The following is a 14389-nucleotide window of genomic DNA, read 5'->3' as shown; positions in this document are numbered from 1 at the left end:
CCGCACTGCTCCTTGGCCATAAATTCCCATTTGCCCATGCTGCTTTCGGAGTTGAGCCCATTCTCTCTGCCCACTCCCAGACCCTGTTGCACTGGTCCTATACCCATCGCTATGGTCCTGAATAAAGTGTTCCTTACCATGCTTTAACAAGCATCACTGAATAATTCTTTATTTAACAATGGGTAGTCATGGCCCAGGGAAGAGGGACGTGGTGTCCGCTCCTGGAGCTGCAAGGCTCCTGGAAGCTTTTTGTTTTGTTTTGGTTTTGTCTTTGTATGCAACGTGAGAAAAAGCCATTGATGCAGGCTTTAGCATGCTGGGAAGGAAGTGTAAAGAAGCCAGTGACGCTGGTAATAACTGTGAAATGGAACAAATGCCACCATATTTATCTAAATGTAAATTTTAAAACTGGGGACAGCAAATCCATTCTACAGTGAGGGACGCTTGGCCAGTAACAATGATTTCATTTTCAGATGCAGTCGAAGCCCTCTGGCTCCACCCCTAGGGTCCCGCCCTTACCACTGCTAAGAACTACAATTCCCAGCCTGAGGGAGGTCTCTGCGCGTGCGGCCTGACGCCCTACGCCTACACTTCCCAGAGAACCTAGCGGTTACGCCAACGCGCGCGTGCGCCCTTGCGCATCTCTCGCTTCCCACTCGGGGTTGACCTACAGCCGCCCCGGAGAAGATGGCTACCCCAGCGGTGTCCGGGCTCTCCCGGCAGGTGAGAGAAAGGTGGTCCTGAGAGCCAGTGGGAGGATCCCTCCTGGGATGACCGGTACCCAACCTCGAGCACCAGGGTGCGATGCTTCGGCTGGGGAAGTCTGGCAGTCTTCAAGGTTATGGGACCCGGCGAGTGGGAGCGACTCAGGACGACCCAGCGTTTGTCCCCCGGGATGCCTACGGGGCAGTAGGCGCGGGGCTGCGCGTGCCGTAACCTTGGCGTCTTCCCGGGAAGCTGCTAGCCTGAGGGGCGCAGGAGAGGGGGTCTGCCCTTCGCTGAATTCCGGGGAAGGGGCATGGACTAGCCCCCAAATCAGCTTCCTTTGCCATTGTGGTAAAACCTGTCAGAGATCACTTACTAGTAATGCTAAGGAATATTTGTAAAACAGATTTCACAGTTTTGTAAATAAAATGAGGTCGAAAAGTTTAAATGAGTCTTTGGCTGCTCAGTCGGTAAGTGGTAGAATTGAGATTTGAACCCACGGAATCACCCAGAAGATCGAGTTTGAAAAAATATTATGCTGTTTGTGCTGCATCTCACCATGGTGCTTTACATATCATGACCCCTTCCTGGCATCTTAGGTAATTTTTTCATAAGCATTAAAAAGTCTTAATCCTCACAAGCAGTTTTGATAAAACACTTTCCATAGCTGGAGGATTTGAAGGTGACCTGTGATCTGTGACCTGTGCGCATGCAGGTGATTTTTAAACTGTGTATTCCAGCTCTGTCTTTTGATTGGCAGGATACTGTCTCTCAGAACTAAGGCTTCTTGTCAGATCAAACTCTGCGGCAGTACTCAAAAAATTCATCTTTATTTTCAGATAGCATTTGGATTCCGAGGAGGGTACGTCTGTTGCAAATGATCTGCTCAAGGGTCTGTTAATAGAAACGCCAAAATTTTGGTTAAATATTTTTGAAACATGCACTCCTTGGAAGTTAGTGTTTTTCTGTCTTACGGGTGTGCTAGCCTCGGTCCATTCCTAGCAAACTAGGAGGTTCGTGGGAAGGTGATTTCCCAAGCAACTTGGCATAATCCTCATTGGGTAAGTTTACTCCTTAGTAATAATAAGTAGCTCACCCTCATGTAATATGTGAATATACAAAGAGACAAAACTAATGATTTTAAGGTTATTTAAAATTTTTTGTTGTTATTGAGTTAAATGCAGAAATCCTTCAAGTAATTTTGTTTGATCTGTTTTCCTTTATTGCTTTGAAGGTGCGATGCTTCAGTACCTCTGTGGTCAGACCATTTGCCAAGCTTGTGAGGGTATGTTAATTTATATTCTTCTGTAATGATAAAGCACGCGAAAGTGTGAGTCAAACAGCAGTACAGTCAGGGCGTGGATTTTTGTGTAGTTACTGTCTAAACCTTATTGCGTGACTTGTGGTTCCCAAAATGTGCTGTGTGCATAGGGTGGGGAAAGGAATGGTGTTGAGTATTTGCTTTTTGACAGACCCATGCATCATCTTTAAATATGAAAACTTTTTAATCATTTGTTTTTCCATTAACCCTCTAAAATAGGCAAGCTAGCATTTACTTATTTTTTTTTTTAATGAAAGAAACAAGTTTAATAAAGTGACATGCCCAAGTTATCACAGTAAGTTATTACAGGAGATATTAAAATCAAGGTACCGGGCTGGTCGCGGTGGCTCACGCCTGTAATCCCAACACTTTGGGAGGCCGAGGCAGGCAGATCACGAGGTCAGGAGTTTGAGACCAGCCTGGCCAACATGGTGAAACCCCATCTCTACTAAGAATACAAAAATTAGCCAGGCATAGTGGCGCATGCCTGTAATCCCAGCCACTTGGGAGGCTGAGGTAGGAGAATTGCTTGAGCCTGGGAGGCGGAGGTTGCAGTGAGCAGAGATCAGGCCACTGCACTCCAGCCTGGGCGATAGAGCAAGACTCTGTCTCGGAAAAAAAAAAAAAATCAAGGTACCTTGGTTTCTAATGCAGTTCTCCATGTTCCATTCTGGTAAGGAATATTCATACTCTTCACACCCTTTCTTTCCAGTAGGCACCAAGGAGGCTCACTATTTCAGGGAGTTGCCAGTCCCTTTCTTTTCAAACCAGAAGTAGTCCAGTTGACCCCAGATAGAGGACTATTAGTGACACATAATAAATGAAGTTCCCCAGAAGGCCCCCAGAAATGATACATGGCTAACAGCTGGAAACAACCCTGTTGGAACATGAAGTCTGACTCCATTTGTATGGGTTATTTTGAAATTCTTTATTTGATTAAAGAAAGTTCCTGTGTGATAGAGAATTGGTTCAACTGTCAGGGAGCACGAACTTTTCTAAGATGTGCTGGGCGGACTGTCCTACCCGCGCTTTTCCCCACCAAATCAACAGTGAGCCAGTCCTCCCCTTGGAAAAATCGAGTAAAGGAAAGATCATACCACCAGGTCTATGTCCTTAATGAACCCACATCAGGTGGAATTTAGGAAAATAATTATCCTGTCCCGTCCTCATTACCAGCCCTAAATCTCAAATCAAATGATCAAAATCATTTTGTCCTTCATGTGAGACCTTAAAACTTCATAACAGTGTTAAGGAGTAACTGGTCTTCCCATTTTACAAAAGGGGAGACTGAGGCCCAGGGAAAATTTACCTGAGGTTACTCAGCTTAGTCCTAGAGCTGGACTGGAACTAAATCTTTCTCATCCAAGCCTGAGCTTTCCCACTACAACCATACAGCACCACTAAGAACATGTAGTCATACATTGATGGTAGAAAAAAAGTCTATAGTTTATTGTGAAAAATAATTCAAGCATCAGGTTTTTTTGTAAACTGCCAAAGGGCTGTGTTACATTGAACATCGATAGGGAGGCTATGTAAGGGAAAATGTATAGTGTTAGTATGAAATGTATAAAAGTATACTTACGTGTTTCATAAACACCTGTTTTCCTAGCTCTAACATACTCGAAACTGTCAGTGTTCACAGCCTCCCATACTTGAAATTAAATAGTTACTGAGTTCAAAGGAAACATAAGCTCATCTCAAAATTAAAGTACAAGTAATTGATAAAGGTATGTAAACCTGGAAGGGACTTTAGACAATGCCTACTAAGCCCCTCATGTTACAGATGAGGAATTGGAGGCTCAAAGATTGAGTGACCTGACCAAGGAAACATCCCTAATTTATTTGCAAATTGCCATTTAGGACAGCTCTTGAATGACATTTTTAAACTGTTTTGTGTTAAAGAGATATATTTTTTAAAATATAAATTTTAAATGCTGCTCTTGAGAGTATACTATTAAGTGATTTTCCTTTTTCCTTCCTCTCCTATTTCACCTTTTTTTTTAAAGCCTCCTGTTCAGGTATACGGTATTGAAGGTCGCTATGCCACAGCTCTTTATTCTGCTGCATCAAAACAGAATAAGCTGGAGCAAGTAGAAAAGGAGTTGTTGAGAGTAGCAGTAAGTAGCTTTCCTATTCATTACGTATGAAGTTCCTGTTTGTATATTTTTTCCTTTGGTTGTTTGTGCATTCCTAATGAGGTGTATCCTACAAGAAAAAACTGGGAAAAAGCCATTTTCTGTAAACACATTTTTAGTAATAATATTGGGTTTTTATTATAAGACATATAAAAAGAACAAACAGATACATATAAGGATATTAATATTAGGAACCAAGATGTGGGGCTAAGAAAAGGTTGAAATATAAGATTAAAATGGATGATAATTTAGGAAAATTGCTATTTCAGAAGAGAATTTAAAAGCTACCTTTAAAAATCTATGCTTATAACTGGGCACAGTGCTCACGCCTGTAATCCCAGTACTTTGGGAGGCTGAGGCGGGCAGATCAGGAGGTCATGAGTTCAAGACCAGCCTAGCTGACATAGTGAAACCCCATCTCTACTAAAAAATACAAAAAATTAGTGGGACGTGGTGGTGAACACCTGTAATCCCAGCTACTCCAGAGGCTGAGGCAGAATTGCTTGAACCTGGGAGGCCGAGGTTGCAGTGAGCCGAGATCGCGCCATTGCACTACAGCCCCGGACGGTACGAGACTCTGTCTCAAAAAAAAAAAAAAAAAAAAAACTATGCTTATGGGCTAGGTCTTTAGAATATATTGTGATTTGGTTTTACTGAGAATTTGTTTTCATGAAACCTTTTCCTCAGGTTTTAATTGCCATATTCTATGCTTGTAGAATCAGAGGAGGCTCAGATATGTCTTACAGGTTGTTTTCATTTGGTAGAGATGCCTTTGCAATTGCCGGAACCCCAGAAGTAACCATGTAGACCTTTTCATTGTTTTGATAAACCTCTTAATTATTTTGTTCCCAAAATGTGAGGGAAGTATAACAGGGTGGGGCACGCTGGGCAGCAGAGTTAGTAAAGGGGCATGGGCTTCCCAGTAGTAATAGAGGACTGACAGGCAAAGACTGTGAGGCTACTGCAAGATGTTTTTTACTTTTTTTTAAACATGAAAAGCAGAATAAATAAACCGTATTACCAGAAGCCTACATTGTAACTGAATAGGAGAATGTCTGCTTTCGTTTTCACTGAATTTTCTAGTTAACAGGTTTCTACACATTCTGTTGCTTCCTTCTTTGATTTTCTAGCTGCCACCACTGGCAGCAAGGTCTGCATTAAAAAAGGTGAGTGAGACGCAGTCTGGTATATAGCCTCTTCAGAGGAAGTTTGGTTCTTTCTTGATTTTAAGATTCTTCATTCCTTAATTCACATATCTGTAAGTTTTTATTGTTTAGAAAAAACAATTCATAGGCCAGTTGTATAGAGTAATAATACTTATGTTCTATATTAATCATCGTATGTATAGTCTATAAGTATTACTGTTCTGTACTGTTTTATGTTTTATTCATTTTTCACTTGAGCTTCTACTGGAACTTCCATCTTAACAGGCAGAATAATTTTAGGTCCACATTCCTTCCTTGATCCATTTATCTCTGCAGATAATGCTTAAGGTCTTAGCTGGTGTGATAAACTCTTATGATTCTCACAGAGCCCAGGAGTCCGGCCCTATTATTGGAGACATTTGGGGGGAAGGGCATGCAGGAACAGACGGGGTCTCACACAGGCATTTTTGGAGGTGATGGTTATTGTCTGCTACTTGTCAGTTATGCCCATTTTAAACAGAAACAATCATGTTTACAATGGAGAGAATTACCTGGATTGTGGATATTAGAATGGAGTTTGTCTAAAGCCTGGAAGTCAGTCAAGACATGGAGAAAAAGGGAGGCAATTACCTTAAGACACTGAATATTAGCAGGGTTTTGGCACTAAGAGGGAAGGACGATACAAGGATCATACGCACTGTCTTCTGGATGATGCAGGAGACACAGATAAACATGAAAAACTAGGTAACCCAAATTCCAGAATGCTTTAAATCTGTATATCTCTGCATTTTTTATGGAAAAATGTCATTTCTGTGGGGTCACTCAAGTGGAAATGTTAGCATTGGATGATAGTGTCTGACCAGTATCGTGGATCAGAGACAGGATTCTGGCCAGGAGCCTGGGAGGAGGTGCTAGGAGAGTAATTGAAAGGCATAGAGAGGTGTGTTAACTGAAAGGGCTCGACTGGAAACTACTGTTGTTGGTTTGTTGGAACTCTAGAGCAACATGCTGGAAGCTGCACTTGGTCACTGAATTCAGGCATTTGTGATACAACAAAATGAGAAGAACATTGTTTCCCATGATGGTTGTGCTTCTGTTTTTTTGTCCACTCTGTCTCCCAGACTCTTTGGGGCTGCTCTGGCAGCACCAGAGGTCTCACAGAATCTCTGCTGGGTTCCCTGGACTCTGTAAGAGGCAGGGCCCCTCCACGGGAGCGGTATGGAGGCCTCTGCAGTCAGAGCACAGTTTTGAGGTCTGCACTTTAGAAATAGCACTGCTAGAAAAGCCAGACTACTCCTCTCTTAAATACATTAAAATATGCAGTCAAATGAAGTTTTGGCTGTTTAGTGTTTTATAATCTTTCTTGAAAAGCAAAAACAAATTTAAGAAACTTCATACAGTATTTTTAAATTTTTTTGAGGAACATCATTCTATCCTATATAAAATCCTGGTGCAGTGCACAGTGTATTCTGAAAGGCAGTCAGAAAATTGTTTGATTATAATCTTTTTTTCATATGTTCTTCAGCAGTGCTAATTTAATTCATAAAATATTTAATTCATAAGAAAGTGTTTGTATGGCCGGGCACAGTGGCTCATGCCTGTAATCCCAGCACTTTGGGAGGCCGAGGTGGGTGGATCACTTGAGGTCAGGAGTTTAAGACCAGCCTGGCCAACATGGAGAAACCCCGTTTCTACTAAAAATACAAAAATTAGCTGGACATGGTGGCGCAGCTATTCGGGAGGCTGAGGCAGGATAATTGCTTGAACCCGGGATGCAGAGGTTGTATGAGCCAAGATTGTGCCACTGCACTCCAGCCCGGGCAACAGAGCAAGACTTTGTCTCCAAAAAAGAAAGAAAGAAAGTGTGTGCATGGCACATCCTTCATTTGTGCTCTAAAAAATTTAAGAAATTATTTTTTGATGCTTTCAGCAAATCCTGAAGGAACCCAAAGTGGCTGCTTCTGTTTTGAATCCCTATGTGAAGCGTTCCATTAAAGTGAAAAGCCTAAATGACATCACAGCAAAAGAGAGGTTCTCTCCCCTCACCACCAACCTGATCAGTGAGTATTAGAACTTTTTCATTTGAGGTGTCTTGAAACTATGACTGGAAATGTGGTCCATGGACTGTGGGCATCAGCATCACCTGGGAGCCTGTTGGCAGTGAAGAATCTCAGGCCTCACAGCAACCTGCTGAATCAGAGTCTGCATCTTAACCAGCTCCCTAAGTGAATCGTTTGCACATTGAAGTTTGAGGAGCATTGTCTAAAGGATACTAGGACCTAAGCATGTCTAATTGCATAGTCAGTAGTTTCAACTGTGGAGGCGGCCAATGTGATACCTACCAAGAAAATTGTTTGTGGCCTGTGGCTGTACCTTGATCCTTGGAGACATTTGCATTCTTGGGTACATTTGGACTGCTTTTCTCTTTTTGAGACAGAGTCTTACTCTGTCACTCAGGCTGAAGTGCAGTGGCATGATCTCAGCTCACTGCAGCTTCAACCTCCCAGACTCAGGTGATCCTCCCACCTCAGCCTCCCTAGTAGCTGGGAATACAGGTGCATGCCACCACACCCAGCTAATTTTTTGTATTTTTTGTAGAGATAGGGTTTCTCCATGTTGCCCAGCCTGGTCTTGAACTCCTGGGCTTAAGCCATCTGCCTGCTTTGGCTTCCCAAAGTGCTGGGATTACAGGCATGAGCCACCATGCAGCCCGGATTGCTTTTCAGATCCTCATAGCCAGCTCAAAATAAAAGTTGCAGAGAAAGTGTGTTCATGACATCATCTTTGAATTTGTAGCCAAACATACAATCTGTAACATAAATATGAAAATCAGATTGCAAGCTGAGAACCCCCCATACCTACTAATTTAAATCCTTGTCAGTGCAGTCTATTAAAAAAAAAAAGCAAAATTGGATATGCATTTTAAATAACAAGTTGTATCTTCTCCATTCTTTTTTTTTTTTTTTGAGCCTGGGTGTCCCTTTCTGTCACCCAAGCTGGAGTGCAGTGGCACAGTCTCAGCTCACTGCAACCTCTGCCTCCTGGGCTTAAGTGATCCTTCTGTCTCAGCCTCCTGAGTAGCTGGAACTATGCGCATGCGCCACTAATTTTTGAGTGCCCAGCTAATTTTTTAGTTTTTTTTTTTGTGAGACAGGGTTTCACCATGTTACCCAGGCTGGTCTCAAACTCCTGGACACAAGCTCTCTGCCCATCTCGGCCTCCCAAAGTGCTGGGATTACAGGCATGAGCCACTGCACTCGGCCTCCATTCATATTCTTAAAGAACATTGAATATACTGTGATTTTAAGAGACAAGATCTTACTCTGTCGCCCATGCTGGGGTACAGTAGGACAGTCATAGCACACTGCAGCCTTAAACTCCTAGGCTCAAGCAGTCTTCCTGCCTCAGCCTCCTGAGTAGCTGGGACTATAGACATGCGCCATCAAGCCCTAACGTTTTTTTGTGGAGATGAGATCTCACTATTTTGGCTGGTCTTGAACTCATGGCCCCCAGCAATCTTTGCACCTCAGCCTCCAGTAGTTGGGATTATAGGCATGCGCCCCTGTATATGGTGTTTTAAGACCACAAATCTAAGTTTGTTTTTTGGGCTGAGTATACAACTTCATGAATAACTTGTTCAAGTGAGTTTCTTGTTACTGAGACACCTTCACTCTGGCAGATTTGCTTGCTGAAAATGGTCGATTAAGCAATACCCAAGGAGTCGTTTCTGCCTTTTCTACCATGATGAGTGTCCATCGCGGAGAGGTACCTTGCACAGTGACCTCTGCATCTGTAAGTAACGGGTTGTTGCTGCTGTGTTTGCCTTGATATTACATGCGTCACCTTTTGCAGGAAGAAAAGGGGAAAACAGGGTAAAATCAAGAAATTGGGAAAGGTAACTTGTCACCTGGGATGTTTGTTTCATTTTTATATCAGCTTCTGTGACCCTTTGCTTTGGAAAAGCCAGCGTGTATCTTATTAGTGCTTCTGTAACCAGTGATTATTCATAAGGCCTGGGTTAAATGTAAAGTACATCAAAATGTGTTAGAAAAGAGTGGTTTAGACTCTTATACGTTTGAATTATTTTATGAATACCACTTGAAGTAGTTTACTGAAACTAGAATTCTAGAGTTCATTTTTTTGAGACAGAGTCTCACTTTGTCACCCAGGCTAGAGTGCAGTGACACAATCACACCTCTGTAGCCTCAACCTCCTGGGCTCAGGTGATCCTCCTGCCTCAGCTTCCTGAGTAGCTGGGACTACAGTGCACCCCCACCACAACCAGCTAATTTTTTTGTATTTTTTATAGAGGTGGAGGTTTTACTCTGTTCTCCAGGCTTGTCTCGAACTTCTGGGCTCAAGTGACCCACCTGCCTCGGCCTCCTAAAGTGCTGGGAATAAAGGTGTAAGCTACCACACCTGGCCTGAAACTAGAGTTACTAACCTTTCATCTTTGCTGGTGGTGAATGGGAAGGAGTAGAGCGGATGGGCCTTTGTATCTTTTTGACTTGATAGAGTGGGCTATAATTGGCTACCGTTTATTGAACCCTACTATATGCTGGGTGCTTTATGATGTTATTCAGTATCAGAAGATTCATGTGAGATAGAAATATAATTATCCTCATTTTACAGATGAGAAAACCGAATGCAGGGAAATGAAGTCGCTTGCCCAGAGTTATACGAGGTGGGACTAGAATTTGAACACAGGCCCCAAGGCCTCTTAGAAGTCCATTTTCCTTAGACTACACTACATTGCCTCCCTAGAATTAATTTTGTTGTTGTCTTCAATATGTATTTTCTTCCCTATGTAACTCAGTCAAATGTAATGTAGCTTACTCTACAGGAAAACAGGAGAGGGTGGTAGATTTACTTGGAATTCGTAGCACCTGACCTCATCTAGATTAATAGTTGTAGCATTTAAAGGACAGTCTAACCTTCTAGTTAGCACAGATTCAAGGAGAGGCATCCTAGCACATCATACTTACTTGCACATTTGTAGTTCAGTAGTTGGTGCCCCCAAAACATGTGCCTGGCTGCAAATCATTACAGCTCAGACATAAGCAGAGAGCCCTCTGTGGCTGCACCAGTTATCCCTAACAGTGTGGCGCAGATTAGACATTCACCTGCCCCACGGTCAACCATCATGAAGCACTGGTGCAGGCCATTCTTCAGTGAATACAAGGACATGATTTTCTTTCTTTTTTTCTTTTTTGAGACAGAGTCTTACTCTGTCACCCAGGCTGGAGTGCAGTGGCACGATCTTAGCTCACTGCAACTTCCGCCTCCCGGGCTCAAGCAATTCTCCTGCCTCAGCCTCCCAAGTAGCTGGATTACAGCACCCGCCACCACACCCGGCTAATTTTTTGTATTTTTAGTAGAGACAGAGTTTCACCATGTTGGCCAGGCTGGTCTCGAACTCCTGACTTCAGGCAATCCACCCACCTTGGCCTCCCAAAGTGCTGGGACCACAGGTGTGAGCCACCGTGCCCAGCCACAAGGACATGATTTTCTTTTAAAGGATGCTTGTTTTTGCAAAAGATTTTAGAACCAACTGTTACTAATGCTTGTGATGTTGATACTATTGGGTGCGTGAGTCTGTACTGTTTGAAAAACATTATGTCTTGATGAGTGACTAAGAGCACAGGCTTTAGAAATACACAGACTGGTTTCAAATATTGGGGCTAGTCCTCACTTGCTGATGTGACCTTAGGTGAGTTTCTTAACCACTCTGATCCTCCGTTCCCTCATATGTAAAATGGGAGTCATAACCGGTGGCCTTTCAGGGTTGCCCACATGAAGGGAGATAGTAGGTATGAAATGTGCCTGGCATAGACAGGTACTTGGCAGTTGGTACATGTCTCAGTGGAGGGTATGTATATTTCAGAATTCTGTAACCTTTTAGTCTCAGTAAATAATGTTTTGAACACGAATAGATTTTGGCCACCACCAGCAACCCCCACCCCCAAAAAAAGGATATTGTTAGATCTTTACAAAGACATAAATTTTCTTGCCAAATTTTTTTAGGCTCTTAGAGGAGGGGCCAGGGAGGTAGGATTTATGACAAGTAAAAAAAAAGGCCTTTGCAGCAGGGTGTGGTGGCTCACGCTTGTAACCCCAGCATTTTGGGAGACTGAAGTGGGTGGATCACTTAAGGCCAGGAGTTCGAGACCAGCCTGACCAACGTGGTGAAACCCCCGTCTCTACTAAAAATACAAAAATTAGCCGGGTGTGGTGGCATGCGCCTGTAATTCCAGCTACTTGGGAAGCTGAGGCAGGAGAATCGCTTGAACCTGGGAGGCGGAGGCTGCAGTGAGCCGAGATCTCGCCACTGTACTCCAGCCTGGGTGACAGCGAGACTCGGTCTCAAAAAAAAAAGGCCTTTGCTTTAACAGCCTTCTTCATTTTCACCATTATAACACTTAACACTATAACATAACTAACCAGGAGTAAGAGTTGGGACCGAGAGGAGAGCGCAGTCTGGACATTTGAGGTGCTTGCTCTAAAGTAGATTATGGAGCTGAGCTGACTTCAGGAAAAGCCAGCTGCTCCAGGTTCTCTCACTGGGGTTCAGAGAGTGGAGTGGCCTGCCAGAGCTCCAGGTAGCCGTGGATGCGGGGAGTTGAACAGCCAGCAGAGCTAGGGAAACATGAAGATGTAAAACCAGGTGAAAATGGCAACTTTTCACCCAAGGACATGATAGATGCATGTCGTGACCCCGGGGCTGCACCCAGGAGAGGTCTGCGTCCTCCTGCATTGATGGGGCTGCATCTTCAGGCATTAGAAACTTGAAGGCCTTTGCTTGTTAGTTCCAAGTTGTACAGCTAGCACACAGCAGAGGCAGGGAGGGAGCGGCATTTACAGGCCGTCCATGAACGGCTGAGTGGGAGCTGCCCGGGTGATGCTGTGAGGCAGGGCCTTCCCATGCTCCCTGAACCTCCAGCGTGAACAAGGAGTGAATGCTGCAGAGCAGCTCCATGATGGGCCCAGGTAGCTAAGGGAGGAGCTCACAAGGCCTGTCTTGGTGATGTGGGCCTGGAGTATTTTAACTCTGGAAGTTTCTGTTTTGCTTTATCTAAATTGAAAGGATGGTTTTGCCTTTCAGCCTTTAGAAGAAGCCACACTTTCTGAATTAAAAACTGTCCTCAAGAGCTTCCTAAGTCAAGGCCAAGTATTGAAATTGGAGGCTAAGGTAGGTTTTAAATTATTTATGGTACGTTTCCTCAGGTTATTTTAAGCTTAAAATGGCTACAGAAAGTACTAGTGAAATATTAGATCTAACTCTGTACTAATTTTTCTGTAGTTAAAATTTTGTATTTATTTTAAATTTAAATGATTATCTGACTGCAGTTTTACTTTTGCCTTTTTCTAGGTGTAATTATAACCTCTTACATTTATGTAACACGTTTAGCCTTTCAAAACACTTTTTTGTGTGTCCCATTTGATTAGCGTGTTTTCACATTTCCAGTCTTATTTTCTTTTGTAGACTGATCCGTCAATCTTGGGTGGAATGATTGTGCGCATTGGAGAGAAATATGTTGACATGTCTGTCAAGACCAAGATTCAGAAGCTGAGCAGGGCTATGCGGGAGACTGCCTAAAAGTGTTGGTTTTCTGCCATCAGTGAAAATTCTTAAACTTGGAGCAACAATAAAAAGCTTCCAGAACAGATCATATTATGTTCACTGTCTTTTAAACTGGAATGTGGAAGGCTTTATTTTTATGTCCTTTTTTGGTATCCCCTGAGTATAAAGGCCAAAAAGCCCTTTTGGCCTAGAGAATTTGGTTTGAGTAGATTATGTTTAGGAATTAATTGGTTAGACACAGCACCTAATACATGGTCACTCAGCAAAGTCTATCTGGTCCTGCCTGCCAAAATCCCATGTCTTTAAGGGTTTGTTCAGAATTCCTGGTCCCTACTAGATCATCGGATCTGTGCTTGCTCCATAGCCCTCCAGGGAGGCCTCTTACCCTTAATCCTAACATGAACACACCTAGTTGTAGGCTGCTCTGTAGCTTTCAAGGCCATTTCATGTACATCTGAAGCTGCATGACAGCCTTGTCATACGGGTGGGACAGACATCACCCCACTTTACAAATGAGGAAAGATATTGAGGGGCTCTCGAGATGTGCTCAGTCACCTGTCTGGACAGCTGGCGTCAGGCCCTACAGCCCATGTTTTTACCACTGTATAACTAACACCATGCGCCAACACGTTGCTGGAGCAAATGGACAAAAGTTACCTTAGGTAGGTCCCCTGCCCGTTCCCACTTTGTCCCTAAGATGCTCCCAATTCACCTTTTAACCAAAACCAGTTCCCAGGTCAGCTCTTCCACTACATTTTACCTTTTGGTCTTCTAGAGAAAATAAGAGTTACACAGTTCCCCAGGCAACAGCCCGCTCAGGTGCCTGTTCCTTAGTCAACCTCCAAGAGCTTTTGGCCAACAAACCAGTTCCCTTCCCAGAACTACCCCTGGTTGGGCAGAGGCAGGACCATTGCAGCGAAGAAGTCCTACAGAGCAATGACATGACCCAGCGGTGCTCCCTACATGCTAGTGCTGGGACTGGTGTGCCCTCCACGTGGCACGACACTCCTGGCACTCATGCTTGGCTTCAACTCCGGCTTCCTCCTGGCAAAGCTTTTAATACATGATCACCTAATGTGACAACCAACGGAGACACCACGTGGCCCCTCAACCTTTCCAGGAACCAGGAGTGCTGAGGCTGCTCGTTGGCCCGAAGACCATTCGGCCACCTTTTAGGTGGGTCTAGGGCTACTCAGCTGGAGACCACATTCTTGAGCCTCTGGCAGCACCTGACCTTGGTGCTGAGTTCTAGCAAATGGGAAAGGAGAGGAAGTGAGGTGTGCCTTCCTGGACTGCCCTCTTGAGCAATCCTTAGTCCATCCCTCTGGCTAGATGCAGATAAGATGGCAAGCGATGCCAAGGGCAGAGCCACCCTGCCAGTCCTTACTGCTGCCCCTGGGCTGTTAAACACGATGAAGAAATAGACCTCTCTTCAAAGCCACGGGATATTGAGCTCTGTCTCCACAGCTGAGTCTGCAACCTAACCATGACCACATTCCAG

At 43.9% G+C, this 14389-nt stretch overlaps 1 protein-coding gene across 1 annotated transcript; it reads left to right on the top strand.

Moving 5' to 3' along the window:
- The first annotated feature begins 587 nt into the window (after positions 1 to 587).
- ATP5PO (ATP synthase peripheral stalk subunit OSCP) lies at positions 588 to 12976 on the top strand. Its single transcript, XM_054468888.2, has 7 exons — positions 588 to 723; positions 1940 to 1990; positions 4033 to 4143; positions 7237 to 7366; positions 8986 to 9098; positions 12409 to 12495; positions 12790 to 12976. Exons 1-7 carry the CDS (start codon positions 688 to 690, stop codon positions 12901 to 12903), a joined length of 642 nt encoding a protein of 213 aa, XP_054324863.1. The 5' UTR covers positions 588 to 687; the 3' UTR covers positions 12904 to 12976.
- The last annotated feature ends 1413 nt before the right edge of the window (positions 12977 to 14389 follow it).

The sequence above is a fragment of the Pongo pygmaeus genome, chromosome 22 (genome assembly GCF_028885625.2).
Source record: "Pongo pygmaeus isolate AG05252 chromosome 22, NHGRI_mPonPyg2-v2.0_pri, whole genome shotgun sequence".
Lineage (NCBI taxonomy): Eukaryota > Metazoa > Chordata > Mammalia > Primates > Hominidae > Pongo > Pongo pygmaeus.
This window is presented reverse-complemented; position numbering and strand designations above follow the sequence as displayed.

Bases quoted from the DNA above. Each gene is read 5' to 3' on its own strand.
- ATP5PO (XM_054468888.2), top strand. From the start codon at position 688: ATGGCTACCCCAGCGGTGTCCGGGCTCTCCCGGCAG. The intron at 724-1,939 runs GTGAGAGAAAGG...ATTGCTTTGAAG, and splicing joins TGTCCGGGCTCTCCCGGCAG to GTGCGATGCTTCAGTACCTC. The intron at 12,496-12,789 runs GTAGGTTTTAAA...TTTCTTTTGTAG, and splicing joins TATTGAAATTGGAGGCTAAG to ACTGATCCGTCAATCTTGGG.